The sequence below is a fragment of the Sminthopsis crassicaudata genome, chromosome 6 (assembly GCF_048593235.1).
Source record: "Sminthopsis crassicaudata isolate SCR6 chromosome 6, ASM4859323v1, whole genome shotgun sequence".
Lineage (NCBI taxonomy): Eukaryota > Metazoa > Chordata > Mammalia > Dasyuromorphia > Dasyuridae > Sminthopsis > Sminthopsis crassicaudata.
Genome location: NC_133622.1, coordinates 241,328,540 through 241,349,112, shown reverse-complemented (window position 1 = coordinate 241,349,112; position 20,573 = coordinate 241,328,540). Strand labels below are relative to the sequence as shown.

The 20,573-nt window shown below is 30.8% G+C and overlaps 1 protein-coding gene across 1 annotated transcript; it reads left to right on the top strand.

Annotated features, from left to right (window-relative positions):
- Positions 1-2,266: 2,266 nt before the first annotated feature.
- LOC141547493 (olfactory receptor 10AG1-like) lies at positions 2,267-18,550 on the top strand. The gene is made up of 2 exons (XM_074275892.1): positions 2,267-3,199; positions 18,248-18,550. Exons 1-2 carry the CDS (start codon positions 2,267-2,269, stop codon positions 18,548-18,550), a joined length of 1,236 nt encoding a protein of 411 aa, XP_074131993.1.
- The last annotated feature ends 2,023 nt before the right edge of the window (positions 18,551-20,573 follow it).

Genomic DNA, 20,573 nt, shown 5'->3' with positions numbered 1-20,573 from the left:
ATTCTAATCTTTCCTCAGGCATTTTCAACTGTCAGAGTATGAACAAGACAGTTTATTTTATTTTTTTTTTGTGTGCCATAGGCAAATGCTTTAGGGCATAACTTGGTTTTATCTACTTTTTTGTTAACTACAGGCTCAGAAATTTAAAAGAAGTAAAGAAGACAATAGTGATCTGTAAAGCAATCTATAGCTAAATTATATTTCAATGCCAATGTGTTTACATATGGGGAGAGTGAACATCATAGAGTTTAAGTAATTTGCCCTAAACTCAACTTCAGTATTTTTTTCTTTTATGACATGCTTCCTCTCAAGCATTTCCCAAACAGAAATAATGAGCAATTTTCCAATAGAAATGAAATTCTTAGCAAGGAGTGAAGCAGCAGATCATAAAAAGGATAAGAATTTGGAGCAGGGAGAAACAGTTCTTTGATTCTTTTCGGTACTTCTCATTTCCACAAATGGTACTTAAGGCAAATTTTGAAGTGCTTTTTCTTTGCCTTAAGTGGTGGCAAGAAGTATGTTAAATAATCATAAAAGGGAAGCTCACAAATGAACTTTAAGACATTTTCACCATTATTCTAATTACTCATGCTCTTAATCTTTAGTCTCAAACTTCCCTCATTAATCCTTATAACTCATATTCAATTGTGTTCTAAATATTTTTTTAATATTTACAACATCTCTTGCATTTGCACCTTTTCTTTCTATTTCTATAGCCACCATTTTAGTGCACAGTTTTATAGCCCTTTCAACAAAGCTCCAAATTGTTCTCCAGAGTGGTTGGATTAATTCACAACTTCATCTACAATGCATTAATCTTCCAAATTTCCAAAGTTTTTACCAATATTTGTCATTTTGATTTTCTGTCATATGAGCTGAGTGATTTTAATTTGCATTTCCTTAATCAGTAGTGAATTTAATCATTTTATATGATTATAGATAGCTTTAATTTCTTCATCTGAAAAGTGACTGTTCATATCCTTTATCCATTAATCAACTGGGGAATGAGATATTCATATAAATTTGAATTTAGTTATTTATACATTTTAAGAAATTAGGCCTTTTTCATAAATGCTGGCTGCAAAAATTGTTCAAGAGTTTTCTGCCTTTCTTCTAATCTTGTTTGCACTGTTTCATGCACCAATAATAAAAATTTACCTTAATGAACAATATCCACTTTGAATTTCATAATTTCTCCACCTCTTTTTTCATCATAAATTCTTCCTCTCTATAGATCTAAAAGGTAAACTATTTCTTGCTTTCTTAATTTGCTTAATGGTATGACCCTTAAAATTTAAATAATTTTCCATTTTGATCTTCTCTGGATATATGTTGTCTGATTGGTCAATGATTAGTTTTTGCCACACTAATGTCCAATATTCACAGCAGTTTTTGTCAAATAATAAGTTTTTATCCTAGAGCTTAAAATCTTGAGTTTACGAAATAGTTCACTAGATGTTTTGCCTACTGTGTTCACTATTGCTTAGTCAGTACCAAATAGCTTCCAAGATTACTGTTTTGTAATATAGTTTTAGATCTGGCATAGTAAAACTACTTTGCTTTTTTATTGATACCTTTGATATTCTTGATCTTTTGTGGCTCCAGGTGAGTTTTATTATAATTTCCCTAAGTCCATAAAATAATTTTGTTGGATTGAGTGGTATGACACTCAATAAGTAAATTAATTTAGGTGACAGGTTATTTTTATTATATCTCTGCTTTCCATGAGCAACTGATATTTTTTCCTGTTTAGGTCTTATTCTATTTTAATGAAAATTATTTTATAATTGTTTTCATATAATTCCCACATTTGCAGTGATATTAATGTTAATAATAGCAACCTATTATAAAGTATTTCAAGGTATGCAAAGTATTTTACAAATATTTTCTCATTTTATCCTCAGGAAAAATCCTGGAAGGAAGCTATTCAACATTTTCATATAAAGAAACCGAGACAAGCAGCAGTTGAGTTAAGTGATTTGTCCATGAACACAAAATTAATAAGTGTTTGAGACTTGTTTTGAATTCACTTCTTCCTGTTCTCAGTTCCAGTGACCTCTTAATTGCACAATGTGAGTTTAATTGTTAAATCAAAGAATACTTAGGAAATCAAGTTTAGAATGTAGAAAGTATACATTTATTTAAAAAAATAAAATTAATTAATACAAATTTTTTTTTAATTTTACAAAGGGCAAAGTCAAGTTTATAATAAATGAAGTGAAATCTGTACAAAATTCATGTCCAGAGTTGGACTACAAAGTAAAAAATGTCAGAAGTAAATATTACATTTATAGTAGAATTCTTTTTCCTTGGATTTTCTGACCTTCCTGACCTTCAAGATTTTCTCTTTCTGATTTTCTTCATAATTTACTTGAGTATTTTGATAGGAAATAGTCTCATCATAATAATAACTAAGGTAGAACCAAGTCTTCAAACCCCTATGTATTTTTTCCTTAGAAATTTCTCCTTCTTAGAGATCTGTTACACATCAGTCACTCTTCCCAAAATCTTAACAGACCTTTGGACACAGAAAAGGACTATTTCATTTCTAGGCTGTGCTATACAGCTTTTCTTTATTCTTATTTTGGGAGTTACTGAATGCTTCCTTCTCTCTGTGATGGCATATGATCGTTATGTGGCAATTTGTAAACCACTCTACTATACTCTAATCATGAATCACAAAATGTGTGTTTGGCTGGTTATTGGCTCCTGGATCCTTGGGATCCCTATTCTGATAGGACTTACTTATCAGATTTTCTCTCTGTCATTCTGTAATTCAAACAAAATTGAACACATCTTCTGTGATATCCCTCCATTACTGAAACTGGCCTGTGGGGATATTTCTTTAGAAGAGTACAGTATCTATGTGGATGCTGGAATATTTGGAATGTTTCCCTTTTTTTTTATATTTGGGTCTTATGCGAAAATCATTACCACAATTCTAAAATTGCCATCAGCTAAGGGGAGATCTAAAGCCTTTTTGACTTGTTCTTCTCACCTTATTGTTGTCACTTTATATTTTGTGTCTGCTTTTATTTCATATTTGATGCCTAAGTCCAGTCACTCATCAGCAACTGAAATAGTATTTTCTCTTTTCTACACCATTCTGACCCCAATGTTTAACCCCCTTATATATAGTCTCAGGAATAAGGATTTTATTTTGGCAATGAGAAAATTATTACCTAAATGTATAGGCTTAGTAAGGTGATCTTACATAGTCTCACATAGGTGATCTTACTAGTCTTGATTACTTATATCTGTCTTCTATAACTCTCTACACACAATTCCTATAGAATATTCTTCCAGTCTTGTCTCACCACCAGCCCCTCAAAACATTACCATTTTTTTTGTAATGGTTAGTACCTAGCTTTACATTATCAGAATTGTTTCAGTGTTTATATTATCAAAAATGTTCTTTCTATTATTCTAAAAATAATATAGTATAATCTAGTGAAAGTTGACTTAAAAACCTGTATTAAAAGGCTGCCTTTTGTATCTACTGGCTATATGACCCTGTGAAATTCACTTAGCTTCTGCTTTCCTCAGGAAACTAAGTTCTTAATTTTTAAAGTAATCATATAGATGCTTCTGTCGATGGTTGTTAAAATGGATGTATCCTCGTGAATTTCCTTCACTAAATATATGTGTAACAATGCTTTTTCCATGCTCACATGAGTAAGTTTCAGATTTTGGATTTTACAGTTGTCTGGAGTTGATAATTCATTCTTTTAACTCCTCATTCATCAGAGAATTCTTTTGTAAATCTGTTTGATTTTGTTTACTTCTATTTTTTCAAATATTCAGAAGATATAAAACATATTTTTTTTCTTCACAATCCAAACATGGTAAAATCCTTCAGGCATAAAATTTAATTAATAAGATGCAATGTGTGGAAATTAAATGAATTCATAAAGAAAGTAAATAGATTTTCTTCAAGATGATTATTGAAATACAGTTTAGTATTATTTTATCATTAATCATATATTAGAAAATATTAAAAATGTGGAGAAGAAGGAAAGAAAGGGGGAGGAATGTTGACACTAAAAATTTGCATGGAATAGTCACAGATACTTCTTTTGAAATGATAGTTTTATCTATAATCTCTGTATTCTTGATAATTTCATTTGGTATTTGCTTAAGAAGTAATTGGAAAAATAGCTACAAATGACACTAAAGTATGGAAACAAGCTGTATGTTCAAAGAATGTGTTTATTCTTAAAAGTCACACTAAAGTCAATCATAATAGTTCTATAATTTTAATCATCTCCATAAAGTCTCTGATTGTATTTTCTTCTATCCAAGAAAAGTCAATATACATTACTTTGTACACTCTGATTTTTGTCTGAACTGAGAGATTCTACTAAGGGAACAAAATTTAGTAACAAAGTAAAGAAAAGAAAGGAGGAAGGAATAAAAGAAGGAAGAGAGGAAAGAGGAAAGAAAGAGAGAAAGGAAGGGAGAAAAGAAGGAAGGAAGGAAGGGAAGGAGCAAGGACAGAAAGAGGAAAGGAAAGAAGAAAGAAAAAGTAAAAGGGAGGAAGGGAAAAAGAAAGGGAGGAAGAAATTGTTATTGAGGTTTCTTCCAACCAGCATTTTTCTTTGTTTGCATCCTTTTCACATCATTTGATTCTTCTGAGTTTATTTTTGGTCTTCCCTTCTACTGTAGTACCTTTTTAAAAATATAATTTCTTGATAAATTAAAGTGATAACTAAAAGTAGCAGAGGGAAAATTAGGAAAAGAAATGGGAATGATACAAGAAAATAATGAGGAAAAATTAACAACTGGATAAAAGACCCCAAAATATACTGAATGAAACAATACATGATAATTATCAACTAGGGCAGAAAGGGGAACAAAGTATAGTAAACCATTCAAAATTAGAATTTTGTAAGTAGAAGCTAATGTCTATGAGACTTCAAAAAACAAAAAAATAAATTTTAAAGAATGAAAAAATAGATGAAAATGTGAAATAGATTTGTTACAAAAAAAAAAAACTGACGTGAAAAATAGTTGAGAGATAATTTATGAATGGTTAGCCTACTTAAATGACATCATCAAAGAAAATGATATATTTCAAAAAATCATGAAGAAATTTTATCTTGATGTCTTAGATTCTGAAATTAAATAGAAGATGACAGAATCTACCCAGCAAGTCCTAAAAGAGAGCTGAACTTGAAAATTTTCAGGAATATTATAGTCAAATTCCAGAGCTTCCAAGTCCAAGATAAAATGCTTCAAACAGCCAAAAATAAACAATTTAAATATGGAATCCCAGGCAGGTCACAATAGATTTAGTGCCTTCCATGTTAGTGAGTAGAAGAATTCTGATATATTTATAGAAGACAGTGGAGCTAGGATTATAACTGGTTGAGCCTGGGAAGAGAGAAATGGAGATTTAATAAAATAGAGCAAATTGAAGAATTTCCAATGAAATAAAACTAGAGCTGAAGAGAAAATCTGATATTCCAAAATAATACTTCAGAGAAATATATACACATAAAGTTGAAAGAGTAATCCTAATAGCCTCAGTAAAGATATTCTGTTTATATTCCTTTATGGAAGGATATTACATATAACTCATAAGAACAGTATTGTTATTTGAGAAAGTAAATGTTATTTACATAGCAAACTTATGTTGGAATGATCTTCAAAAATGTGGTAAGAAAGAGGGATTCTCTGAAAGAAGGGGGAAGAAAAACATAGAATGGAGAAAAAACGATTGTCATATAAAAGAGATGCACAGGAATTGCCACCCTTTTTTCCTGTTAGATAAGATGAATTTCTACAAGTCATTACACACACACACACACACACAAACACATAGCTACATACACATTCCTTCACTGAGCCAAATTAGAAGACATTGAGAACAAGAATGAGCACCATTCCATACTATTTTTTCTCCATTGTAAAAGCTTCTCTTGCCTCACTCTTTTACTTGAAACAATTTTCTCTGTTGTTGCTCTGCCTTCCTTCTTCACCTATATCAACCTATCTAATCCATTTATTTTTTGCAGCTTCTCAAAATAATTATCTCACTCATTCTTTTAGCTTTGCATTAGAAGAAACTAAAACTATCAGTATTAGCATGAAAAAATGTAAGTTGTAACATTTAAATTTTTTTCTATATTAGTCAGAGAAATGCATATTTAAATGCAGGATTTACTAACATAATGGGGAAAAATGACAAATGCTTAAAGCAATGTGCAAAAAAAGAGAAATTAATGTACTGTTTATTGGTAGCATTTTGTCTTAACTCTACATCCTTTTCCATTATCTATCTATCTATCTATCTATCTATCTATCTATCTATCTATCTATCTATCTATCTATTCATAGGTAACATATTCTTCATTATTTGTGTATGCTCCTTAGATTATTTCTATGTATCTGCTCTTTGAGATAAATACTTCTTGCATAGTGATCATATTTAATGTTTTTTTTTTCTTTTCTTCTACATTGTTCTTCACTTCCATGTATTTACATTCTTATGCTATTTCTTGTTTTCTTTTTCTTTCTTTGTTGAGGCTTGCCATGGCATATTCTGAGGTTTTTTCTGATTATTTATTATTAGTATAATTAGCAAAAAGCATAATGTTTCTCTCACAATTTTCAAATCAGTTTTGTAGCCTTATGAAAAACTTATGCACCATGTTCTCAAATTTTATAGAGAGTTGATTGAAGTGTTTTGTTTTGAAATATTAACTCAGTTTTTGTCACACACACATCCAATTCTTCAGAATGTTACAAAACTCTAGGGTTTTGTTGGCACAGATATTTACATGGTTGGCTATTTTTTTCTCTAGCTCATTTTGCAGATGAGGAAACTGAGGTAAACAGGAGATCATCACTAGTTAGCTTCTAAGGATAGATTTGAAATGAGAAGGGAAATCTTCCTGATTCTAGGCAGTGTATTCTATTCATTGTGCTCTATGCACTCCACTATATCTGAAGATCATAATTATTCCTTTTGTAATTGTTTTGTAAATATTTGTAAATAGTGCAAGAGAAAATCAATGAATTGAGCTTGCAACTAAAAATGCTAGAAAAATAACAAATTAACCGCCCCAATCAAATATCAAACTTGAAGTTCTAAAAAATAAAAGGAGAGATTAATAAAAATGAAAGTAAAAAAATATTGAATTAAGAAATAAAATTAAGAGTTAGTTTTATGAAAAAAATCAACAAAATGTATAAATCTTTAGCTAATTTGATTAGAAAAAGAAAAGAGGAAAATCAAATTGTTAGTTTTAAAAAGGAAAAGGGAGAACTTTCCACCAATAAAGAGGAAACTAGAGCAATGAGTAGGAGTTATTTTGTCCAACTTTATGCCAATAAATTTAATAACCTACGTGAAATGGAGGAATGCCTACAAAATTATAGATTGCCCAGATTATCAGAAGAGGAAATAAATTACTTAAATAGTTTCATTTTAGAAAAAGAAATAAAAGAAGCTATTAATCAACTTTCTAAGAAAAAAATCCAAAATACCAGATGAATTTATTTACATGTGAATTCTACCAAACATTTAAAGAACAAAGAGTTCAAATATTATATGAATGATTTGAAAAAATAGGGAATGAAGTACAGACATAGTACTGATACTTAAACCAGGTAGGATGAAAACAGAGAAAGAAAATTGTAGACCAATCTCTCTATCGAATATTGATGCAAAACTCTTAAATAAAATATTAGCAAAGAAATTACAAAAAATAATCCCCAGGAGAATACACCATGACCAACTAGGATTTATGCCAGAAATGGAGGGCTGATTCAATATTAGGAAAACTATTAGAATAATTGACTTTATCAATAAACAAATATGATTATCTCAATAGATGCAGAGAAGGCATTGGATAAAATCCAAATCTACTGTTCTTAAAAACACTAGGAACTATAGGAATAAATTGATCTTTCCTTAAAATAATCAGTAGCATTTATTTAAAATCATCAGCAAGCATCATTTGTAATGGAAATAAACTGGAATTATTCCTAATAAGATCAGGAGTGAAACAAAGTTGCCTACTATTACCATCAATATTCAATATTGTACTAGAAATGCTAGCTTTGGCAATAAGAGAAGAAAAAGAGATTAAAGGAATTAGAGTAGATAAGGAGGAAACAAAACTATCACTCTCTGCATATAATATGATGATATCTGAGAGAACCCTAGAGAATCAACTAAAAAAAATCCATAACTTTAGCAAAGTTGCAGGATCTAAAATAAATCATCAGAATTTTTATACATCACTAACAAAACCAAACAGCAAGGGATACAAAGAGAAATCCCATTTAAAATAAGTGTCAAATGTATACATATATTGTATTTAATTTATACTTTAACATATTGAACATGTATTGGTCAATCTGCCATCTGGGGGAGGGGGAAGGAGGGAAAAAATTAGAACAAAAGGTTTGGCAATTGTCAATATTGTAAAATTACCCATGCATATATCTGGTAAATAAAGACTATTAATAATAAAAAAGAAAAAGAAAATTTACCCATGCATACGTTTTGTCAATAAAAAGCTATAATAATAAAACAAAACAAAACACACAAAAAAATAAGTGTTTATATTTGAGCAAGTCAGGAACTACATAAGCAAAACTACAAAACACTTTCCCACACAAACAAAGTCAGATCTAAAAAAATTGTAAAAATATTAGTGCTCTTGGATAGGTGGAGCAAACATAATAAAGATTACAATACTGCCCAAACTAATCTACTTATTTCATGCTATACCAATCAAACTCCCCAAAAATATTTTGTTGACATAGGAATAATAACAACAAAATTCATGTGGAAGAAAAAAAAGGTCAAGACTGTCAAGATAACTAATGAAAAAAAAAAAAAAAAAAGCAATTGAAAGTGGCCTAAATGTACCAGATCTAAAACTATATTATAATGCAGCATTCATCAAAACCATTTGCTACTGGCTAAGAAATAGAGGAGTTGATCAGTGGAAGAGATTAGGTTCATAGGACAAAATAGTCAAAGACTATAGTAATCTAGTGTTTGAGAAACCCTAAGACCCCAGCTTTTGGGATAAGAATTCACTATTTGCTAAAAACTGCTGGGCAAATTGGAAACTAGTATGGTAGAAACTAGGCATTGAGCCACACATAACAATGTGTACCAAGATAAGGTCAAATGAGTTCATGATCCAGACATAAAGAATGATTATTATAAACAAATTAGAAGAACATGAGATACTTTACTTCTCAGATCTATGGAGGAGATAGGAATTTCTGACCAAAGAAGAATTAGAGATCAATATTGATCACAAAATAGATACTTTTTATTATATTAAGTTAAAAAGTTTTTGTTCAAACAAAACTAATGCAGACAAGATTAGAAGGGAAGCAATAATCTGGGAAAACATTTTTACATCCAAAGGTTCTGATAAAAGCCTCATTTCTAAAATATATAGAGAATTGACTCAACTTTATAAGAATTCAAGCCATTCTTCAATCGATAAATTGTAAAAGGATATGAACAGACAATTTTCAGATGAAAAAATTGAAACTATTTGTAGTCATATGAAAAGGTGTTCCAAATTACTATTGATCAGAGAAATGCAAATTAAGATATCTCTGAGATACTACTACATACCAATCAAATTGGCTAAAATGACAGGAAAAGATAATGACAAATGTTGGAGAGGATGTGGGAAAACTAGGACACTGATACATTGTTGGTGGAACTATGAATGAATCCAACCTTTCCGGAGAGCAATCTGGAACTATGCTCAAAAAGCTATCAAACTGTTCAGACCCTTTGACCCAGCAGTGTTACTACTGGGCTTATTTCCTAAAGAGATCTTAAATGAGGGAAAGGGACCCACATATGCAAAAATGTTTGTGGCAGCCCTTTTTGTACTGACAAGAAATTGGAAACTAAATTGATGCCCATCAGTTGAAGAATGGTTGAATAAGCTATGGCATATGAATGTTATGGAGTATTATTGTTCTGTAAGAAACGACCAGCAGGATGATTTCAGAGAGGCCTGGAGAAACTTATATAAACTCAGACAGGGAGGGAAGGATGGATTGAGGGAAGGGTACAGAGTGAGGGAAAGAGGGGATAATTTGGAAAAGAAGGTTTTACAAGGGTCAATGTTGAAAAAGTATGCATGTGTATATTTTGTAAATAAAAACATTTAATAAATAAATAAATAAAGTAAAAAAAAAAACTTGTTTTGTACTCATGTTCTCCTCAAATTTCATATGGAGTTGTGTCTCATTTAAGATTGAACTGTTTCATTTCAAAATATTTACTTATATTTTTGTCAGTCATGTCCAATTCTATGGAACTTTAAAAATCTTCAGAGTTTTCTTGGCACAGATATTAGCAAGGTTGGTAATTTCTTTCTCTAGCTCATTTTGCAGATGACGAAACTGAGGTAAACTGGGACTCATCACTAGTTAGCTTCTGAGGACAGATTTGAAATCTTCCTGATTCTAGGCCAAGTAGTTTATCCAACATGCTCTATCCATGCCACTAGATCTGAAGGCCATATTTATTTCTTTTGTAATTGTTTTGCTTGTTATTTCACTTCTCTTTTCTCCATTCTTTCTTATCATCATTCCTGTCTAATTCATTTTCCCATTATATATTGCATTATACCACTTCATTTCATGTTGTTCTATTGCATTCAATATAATTCTAGTCTATATTTAAAGTTGTGAGAAATCTTTAATTTAACTGTCATAAAAATAAAATGCTTGAAATATTTTTTCTTCTTTTTGTGTATTTGATTATTTATAACAAATGCAAAATAAGGGAAAAAAAGACAAAGTAAAGAGACAAAGGGAGAAAAAAAGCAAGAGATTCTATCTTGAAGAAGAGAATAATTGATCAAATGTACTGGAATATTGTTCCAAATAATAATTTAAAAAATATTATTATGAGTTTCAGTAAAATTAAATACTAGTGATTTCCATTCAGATACATATATTATTATTGCTGTTCCTGTGGTTATTTTACAAATTAGAAAATATTTATATAAACTGTAGAAGTGAAATAATGCAAATGATTTAGTTCCCACTGTATACTTGGCTGTTAGTAGGAGTGAAGATTTACAATAGCTACTAAGCAGTAGAGCTAATCCTAAAAACATGGGCTTCTGCCTCTAATCCCATGAAACTCTCCACTCGGTTGTACTTTCTCATTAACAGATATTGAGAATTTGGACTTTAAAAGAGAAGGCATAATCACTCATTAAAAAAGAAATAGAAAGGATGGTGACATGGGAGAAATAGGGTCCCCAGAGTAGGAATATTTTCTACTTAACAAGCTCAAAAGGGTTTGGACTCAATGGACTTTTTTGAAAAACTTCAGCCCTTATTGCTTGGCTATTGAGAATTGAAGTTATAGTTCTAATTGATAATTTGTACATACAAGAAGAGTCATAATATATACATGTGTATTTTTAATTTATATTCCTCAAAGATAAAGGCTACATATTATTATTTAATTCCCTCTAAGAAAGATAAGCCTAAAATTTATTTTCATCATTTTTTTTCTCCCCATTGAGTGTTTTTATTTTTTGGTGACATAGATCACCTCCCAGAATTAACAAAAATAATAAACTATCACAGCTATCAGTTGAAGTATGGGAAAAACACGAACATACATTCTCAGGTCACTCACAGTTTTCAGGACTGAAGCATGACTGTAATAACAATATGTCAAATAATATGACTGTAACCATAGTAACCAAGCAATACTTTGGTTAATGGGGAGAAAAAATTCTTATGTAATAATTATCAGAAGAAAGCAAGGTACAGATAATGAATAAGGTTTATAAAGGACATAAACAATAAACAACAACCTTTATTTACTGAGTATGACTTTTGGAAGTGATGCCATTTTATAAATGGTGATTTAGATTCTCTGCTTTCCATAGAAAAATAAATAGCTTTCCTTCCCCTTCCTCATGGATTCCTGGTAGAGGAAATTTATACCTTAACTAATTTAAGACTAGTTTTAATGTTTCAATCAATCTAATTCATGCATGCAACTCCACAGTGACAAATCTGCTATAATCACATAGAGAAAGGGGGATTCTGATATAGTCACCAAAATTTTTCAAAAACACCTCTATACTGACAAATTATCATTTTAAATGAATTTGGCCAAAGGTTCTTTATACTTTGAATTTTCCTTGTATCTTGTTTATTTTGGTCAACTTCCCTTTGCATAAGAAAATATGAAGTGGAAGATTATGGATGCAGCACTGAATTTAGGAGCTTAGTGGGCTTTGATCTTTGATCTCTCTGTCCATTCAGACAGAAAACAACAAAAGAAAAACAAATAGCAAACCAAGCAATGATAACAAAAGCAAACATCCAGTAGATTCCACATTGCCTTCAATTTTTTTTCAACCTGGTTGCATGGGCAACTTTTGAAACAATATAATTAGAAATAGTGAATAATAATGAGGGAATAGCAATCAATTTCACAGAGTATTGAAAATATAATGTTTTTTTTTTTTTTGGATACTACTCTTTCCTCAAAAATTTTTAGCTCCTAGAATAAAAAAAAGTCTCTTTATTTTTTTGTTCCTCAGACAAATTTTTAGGGCATAGCTTGGGTCTACCTATTTTTTTTTAATTTTATATTATAGACTCAGAAATTTAAAGGTAGAAGTGATTATTCAATAATCATCTGTAATGCAATCTATACTTGAATTCCAATTCAACCCTAACGTGTTTACAGGTGGAGAGAGTGAAGATCTTAGAGTTTAAGTAATTTGCCAAAGGTCACACTGATAGCTTAGTGAAGAACTCCATGTACCCCAAATTCAACTTGAATATTTCTTCTATTATACTATGTTTCTCCCTGATGAGTTATTTTATTTTAACAACTTTTTATTTTTACAAATGCATGCAAAAATAGTTTTCAACATTCTCCCTTGCACAATTTTGTGTTCTAAAATTTTGTCTTTTCCCGATTCCCTCTTCCCTCCTCTAGATAGGAAGAAATTCAATATAGGTTCTTTTAAATGCATTTCCATTTTGATCATTCTGCACAAGAAAAATCAGATCAAATGGGGAAAAACATGAGAAAGGCAAACAAAAACAAGCAAACAAATAATGACACCAAAAAAGTGAAAGTACTATGCTGTGATCCATATTCAGTTGCCACAGTTCTCTCTACAGATGTGGATGATCCTCTACATCACATGTCCATTGGAATTGACTTGAATCACTGCATTTCTTGAAAAGAGCCAAGTCCATAACTGACCCACCACATAATCTTGTTGTTACTATATACAGTATTGTCTTGGTTCTGTTCACTTCACTCAGCATCAATTCAAGTAAATCTCTTCAGGCTTTTCTGAAATCCACCTGTTTATTATGTTTTATAGAAAAATAATATTCCATTATTTTTATATACTCTAACTCATTCAGTTATTCCCCAACTGATGAGCATCTATTCAATTTTCAGTTTCTTGCCACTACCAAAAGGGTTGCTGTAAATATTTTCACACATGCAGGTTCTTTCCCCTTCTTATGATCTCTTTGTGATACAAATTCAGTAGAGACACTGCTAGATTAAACTGTGTAGGCACAATTTTATAGCCCTTTGGGAATAGTTCCAAATTGTTCTCCAGAATGCTTGGATCAGTTCACAACTCCACCAACAATGTATTAGTGTCCATGTTTTCTCACATTTCCTTTAACAATTATCATTAGTTTTCTTGTCATCTTAGCCAATCTTAGAGTTATGTAATGGTAGCTCATAGTTGTCTTAATTTGCATTTCTGTAATCATGTGCTTTAGAGCATTATTTTTTTCATATCACTAGAAATTACATTACTTTCTTCATCTAAGAATTGTCTTTTCTTGTACTTTGACAATTTGCCAATTGGGAAATGGATCATATTCTTATAACTTTGAGTTCAGTTCTTTATATATTGCATTGAGGATTTAACCAGCAGAAACAAAGAACATTTTTCCAATAGAAATGAAAATGTTTAGCAAGCAGTTTAATAGTAGATCACAAAGAGGATAACAATTTGGGATAGGGAGAAGCAGTTTCCTGATTCATATGGGTTTTAATTTCCACTTACGAAACCTATAGCAAATTTTAAATTGTCTTTTCTTTGTTTTAATTCAAGGGAAGAAGAATGTTACATAATGAAAATGTCAGCTCAGATGTGAATCTTATAACATGTTGACATTAATCTAATTATCTATGCTATTAATCTTACTTTAGTCTCAATCTTGCCTCTTCATTAACCCTTACAACCCATATCTAATTGTGTTCTAAATCTTGTTTTGATATTTACAAGATATCTTGCATCTGCCCCTCTTTCTCTGTATTCATGTAGTCACTGCTCATGTCCAGAGATTTATTCCCTATAACCTGAATTGCTGCAACTGCCTTTCAGTTATTCTATTTTTCCCTTTATTTTTCTAATAAAATGTGTCCTCCATATAACTGCTGAAAGAGTTTCACCAAGTTGTAGTTCTGATCAACCCCAACCTTTAGCAATAAATTTCAACTATTTCATATTGATTTTAGAAGTGAACAGAAAATCTGACCTTTTTCCATACTTTGTTAAACACTGAAGCCCATATTGGTCTCTTTGCTGTTCCTCCATGATGGCCCATCATATTTTATTTCTGGGCTTTTGCATTACTTACTTCATATGGATTGAATTCATTCACCTTTTTAATAATTTTTCCTTTCCTTATAGACTCAACTAAAGAAACAATTCCTGCATGAAAACTTTCCTTGGTGTCTCTATGCTTAATATATTTTTGCCCTAAGCATTGTGTGTTTATATGTGTGTATGTGTGTGTACATTCATTTTCTACAGTATGTGAAACGTGTACATATATTTTGTGTACATATTATGGCATATATAATTTGTGTATATAATATGTATATAATAAAACATTTTATATGTTTCATGTTATTTCTCCTGATAGAAATATCATACAGCAAGTATGATATTTTTCTTTGTCTTTAAAAATAGAGTAGACAGCCTTGTAGTATTAATTAACTTGATTAATTATTTGAAACAAAGACAAATAAAGGCATTCAAGGGAATGAGTCTTAGCCCAAAAAACATAAAATATTACTACTGAAAGATCATATAATCTCTGACTATAAAATAGCACTAATTCTATTTTCCTTCCAGATATAGAGCCCTTCTTATAAGAAAGATAGTAATTTTATTTTATACCTCAAATTATTATATTGTGAAGACATAGGCTCAGACTCTACCTCTATTCTTGCCCTCTTCCTCAACCTTGGGCACAATTCTTATCAGCATTGAATATTAGCACAAAAGTTAAACTTAGAGATGCATTCTAGGAGATCTACAGTCATTTGGACTTATTTCTTACTACTAGCCTTCAGTAATTAAGGAAGATATTGAGGTTGATAATTTTGTGCATCTTTGCTTCAATTGAATCAAATTCACACTCAAATCAACACAGTACCTGATAGTGACAATAGGACAATTTGAAAACAAAGGACTAACAACAACTAATTTAAAGATAAACAGTCCTTTCCAAACTGTGTCATTTGACATACAGGGATACTTCAACTTATATATCAAGAGATTAAAACCTCTTTATATATTAAATTAATAGAAATGAAGAAAAAGTTTGCATGGAAAACATCATTGTTTATTATTGTCTAATCATTCCATTGTGCCTGACTTTTATACCCCCGTGGACCATGGAAAACTAGACCCCTTTATAGCATTTTCTCCCAAAGTCTGCCCAATCAATTTCCCCTTCCATGATACCATCTATTGATCTCAACCTTTGCTATTCCATTTTACTTTTGCCTTCAATTTTTGCCAACATCAGTATTGTAAGTTTCTGAGTCCTTTCTTCTCAGTATGTAGGCAAAATGCTTAAGCTCCAATTTCTGTATTTGACCTTCCAGAGATGTCTTACTGACTTTTAATAATTATATATGTTTTTATAATTTTCAGAGAAATCTCCAATGCATCGTCTCATTTGATATTGCACATAGCTCATGGCTTACATGAAGTTAAGATTTGGTGAAGTGAAAGAAAATCAGACATCCAGTCACATACCACATGTGAGAAAGCCATATATAAACCGCATCTCTAAACATTTACAGTAAATAATTCCATTATAAACAGAACACACTCTGTCTTTGGGGGCAGAAATATGCAGTAGAAAGGGAAAAAAAATTGTGAATTTATGAAGACTCCCAAGGGAAAGGAAAAGAATGCACAATTTGGAAGGTAAGAAAATCCAGTTAAGATAAAAAAGGAGTATTTACTTGGATGAAGTCAACTTTTAGTAAATTAATATAATTAGAACAATGATGCATAGTTTCATATAATATTTGCTTTTACAAAGTCAATAATTTAGATAAGGCAATGACTTTAGTAACCAATAAGTGAAATCTAAAGAAATAAGGAAACTTAGGAACTCCATGATATAATTTTTAGAAGTTTGTTGTAGTTCTGAATAAGTAATTTAATTTAAGTAGTTTAGTTCAATTTTATTATATTAAGTCAGACTGAATGGTTGTTATTCTTTTCCACTTAGTTAGATCTGAATTTATTTGTATGAAAGTGTTTTATAATTGTATTCCTACAGATCCTGGGTTTGCATTGATATTGATATTAACAATAGTGAACTGTTATAGCATACTTCAAGGCATGCAAAGTACCTGACAAATATTTTCTCCTTTTGTCCTCACAAACATCAAGAAAGGAAGATATTATTATCTTCACTTCACATATAAGGAAACTGACAAAAGCAGCAGTTACGTGAATTATCCATCATTAGACATCTAACGAGGCTTTGAGACTGATTTTGAATTCATTTCTTTCTGATTCCAATTTCATTGATCTCTCAACTCTGCCACCAGTATCTTTTCAAGCTTAGAATGGATGGAGTGGATATTTATTAAAAAATGATGTAATCCAATATATTTTTACAGAGCTTTGAAGATGAAGCCATAATGAATGAAGTACAATTCACTTCCAAAATTTTATTTCCAAATTAGAACTAAAAAGAAAAAAAAAATGATAGACGTAAACATTACATTTGACTTTTTTTTGTCTATTTAAAGTCCTGCAGAAGTAAAGTAAATTAGGAACTTTGACAAATTTCATTACAAATGTCCATTACCTATATGTCAAATTTAAAACTGTCTATAAGAAACAAACTGAAATTCTGCATTCGAGCAGTATCATTTGTCCATTAGTAATGTTCATTGTAAAATGAGCAAATCATAAAAAAGAGGGAAAACCTTAATTGTCTTCTAATTGAAGAAAGAAAATAATTTTAATGAAATACAAGATGGTGGTGAAATAATTATTGTTTTACTTATAATATAAAATTGAAAAATAGTTATAGCAGAAAGATAATCAGATTTTCTCTAAGTCAAATTGTACCTGAAAAATCATCTTCTTTACAATCAGAGCTAGAAAATGAGTGGAATGAACCGGTATATTTATCAGGATATTGAAATGTAGAGGACACTGATAACATCGATATTATGAAAAGGAAAGTAGATCAATCAATAGGATTATAGAGACAGACATAGATACATAGATGTTGATGGATATATACATATATGTGTATGGAAATGAATGATATTTTTCTTACAAATAGATTAACTATTCTGCTGGTATAGCTTGTGGAGTTCTCATTTTTCATTTAGCAGCTTCTGAATTTCCCTATCATTTTTGTCAACCAGTCTTGATGCTTGTGATTATTTTGGCTATGATGAGATCATGCAATTAAGTAATTGAATCTCTGAAAGCCCCACTCCTTTACTCCTCCACTATTGCTTTCTATTGGTTCAATCCACCTTCCAAGTTAGCAACAAATTGTTTCCATGTAGTTCTCTAGTTTGTTGATATTAATTTTTCTAGTAGTCTTTTTGCCCTGGGGTCATACTGCTTTTATTGAATGTGAATATTCATCTTGGAGAAAATGAGTCAATAATAAGTCCAGCAATCTGCACCACACTCTCACATCCTGATTATCTCTTCTCATTGCAATCACATAGTATATAAAATATCAATATTTATTGCGAGTGCATCCATTTATGTAAATGGAATACAATATCGGTGATTAGAAAGTAATGAGATAAACATGTCTTCAATAGTAGGTGACCATTCATGTTGCTCTTTCCAACTCCATTCCTCCCAGTGAGTTCCTGTCATGTCTGGTAGTTTGAACTTACTCTAGCATTAAAGTTACCCAACATTTTAAATTTGTTCTCTTTTAGCACATTGATGATGAAGATCTTGAGAGCTTCAAAAAATCTAAATTTAAAGAGATTAAAGATTCTTTGATCAGTGAGAAAGCAGATGATATTCAGTTTTATTTTGATAGTAGTAATCCAAAGTACTTTTATGATGTATTGAAAGTTGTTTATAGATTAAAAACCTGTGGTGCCTCTCAAAAACTCAGTGATGATGGAGCTATATTGATTAGTGACAAGGCTGTGATAAAGAGGGGTACATTGTTTATAGAAAAGCTGATTGAATTATTCCAGATTATATGGCAAGGCTATGGTCCAGGAGTTTAAGGATCCCTCCATTATCTAGCTCTACAAAGATAAAAAAATAATCCTGTGACAATCGCAGATAGAAGAGCTCTCATGTGTTTCTACATGTGTTTACACAAATGCATATGTATGTGATTGTGTACTTATATAAATCCACACAAAATATGAAAATATACAAATATATAATGAATAAACAAACAATACATACACATCAATATATGCAAAGATACATATACTTTTTTGTTTGTTCATTTCTCCCATGTCCAAGGTTTTATGACTCTTTTTGGGATTTTCTGGGTAAAGATACTGAACTGGTTTGCCATTTCCTTCTCCAACTCAATTTGCAGGTGAGGGACTGAGCTAAATGGCATTTAATAACCTGTTCATGGGCAGACACAATAGGTATCTGAGGCCAGATGTAAACTTATGAAAGTGATTCTCTGTAATTCCAGGACCAGTATTCTATCCACTGTACCACTTAGCTACTGGCATATATGCAAACAAATATAATAACCTCTCAGCCTCTCAACTTTCAAGTTTGCTTTTTTGTTCTCTTCCTCCAATATAATATAATCTCACTTAGAGCATGGGACATCTTAATTCTTTTATTTTTATCTCTAGTACTTAACATAAATTTCAGCAAAGTGTCAGTATGTAATATATTCTGCAGTAATTGATACAATTTATTTATATTTTTCTACAATTGATTTTTTGTTATTCTATCTACCAAAATGAATAAATATCTGTCTGTCTATATGCATTTATACAACAAATATACAATATTTCTAGTAGTGAAAATAAGGGATATTGGCTTTAAGTGGAAAAAATTGTATATATTTTTGAATTATGGAAAATATATCAAGATACTCAAAAAATATTTATAGCAACTAAAGACCATTTGAAGTTAGAAAATAAAATACAAAACTTAGAAGACAATGTAATCTAAATTTGTTCTCATTCATTGTGGAATCTGTGGGAAAATATTACCATCCTTATGATGGCATAAAGGTATTGATCTTACATCATAATCAATGCCTTTCATTTTAATGAATTGGGTTTACTTCAAGGTAAACACACCTTGTGTCCTATTGTTTCAGTAGTACATACTCCAAGACTGATCTTTAAATCTGTAAAAATACTTTTAACTGTGAAGTTTTTTTTTTTTTCCTTTAGGAATATGAAGCAAAACAATAGCCTCTTGGCCATAGACGTGAATTTAGGAACTATATGGGCTTTAACCTCTGATCCTCTCAGCCCATTCAGACTAAAAAGGAGCACACAAAAGCAAAACAAAGAAACAAGAAAGTACTTTTTATTTGACCTTAATTGATGGCAAGAACAATAATAAATAATCATAAAATGTCAGTTAAGTAGTGAACATTATGACATTTTTACTATTTTTCTAATTATCTATATGAACAATGCGGCCAGCCCAAGGGAATTGTGCTCTCTACAGTATAATTAGAATACTGGGCAGTTTATTTTAAAAAAGGAATTCAGTATCTTGTATCTTATTGTGCCAGGTGATCTTCAGAAAGTTCCTAAGACAATTCAAATGGAAGTGATTCGATTTCCTACCATAGTGCTTGATAAACTATCCAAGTTTCACAGGTATATAACAATGAGGTCAGCACAATGGCTCTGTTAACCTTCTGTTCTATAGTCAGTCTAACACTTCTCTCCCACACTATCCTTTGGAGTCTCCCAAACACTGAGCTAGTTCTGGCAATGCATGTGTCAACCTCATTATCCCTATGGTCTTCCATTAAAAATATACTGTCAAGGTAAGGGATCTTATCCACAGCTTTCAATATTGCTGTAATTGATGATTCCACATGCAGATAGGATGGTGGTGGCTGATAAAGTACTTGTATTTTTTTGGTGTTAATTGTTAGACCAAAATTAGCACAAGTAAGAAAGAAGTGATTTATAGTTGGTTGCATCTTAGCTTCAGAGGCTGACTATTTTGTGCAAAACTCACACAGGGCAAACACTCACAAGATGTTCAGAAAATGTTGATATATGGACACTCTTTTAAGTACTT

Excerpts from the sequence above, each read along its gene's own strand:
- LOC141547493 (XM_074275892.1), top strand. The coding sequence starts at position 2,267 with ATGTCAGAAGTAAATATTACATTTATAGTAGAATTCTTTTTCCTTGGA. Across the intron at positions 3,200-18,247 it reads TACCTAAATGTATAGGCTTA|CACATTGATGATGAAGATCT; the intron begins GTAAGGTGATCT and ends GTTCTCTTTTAG.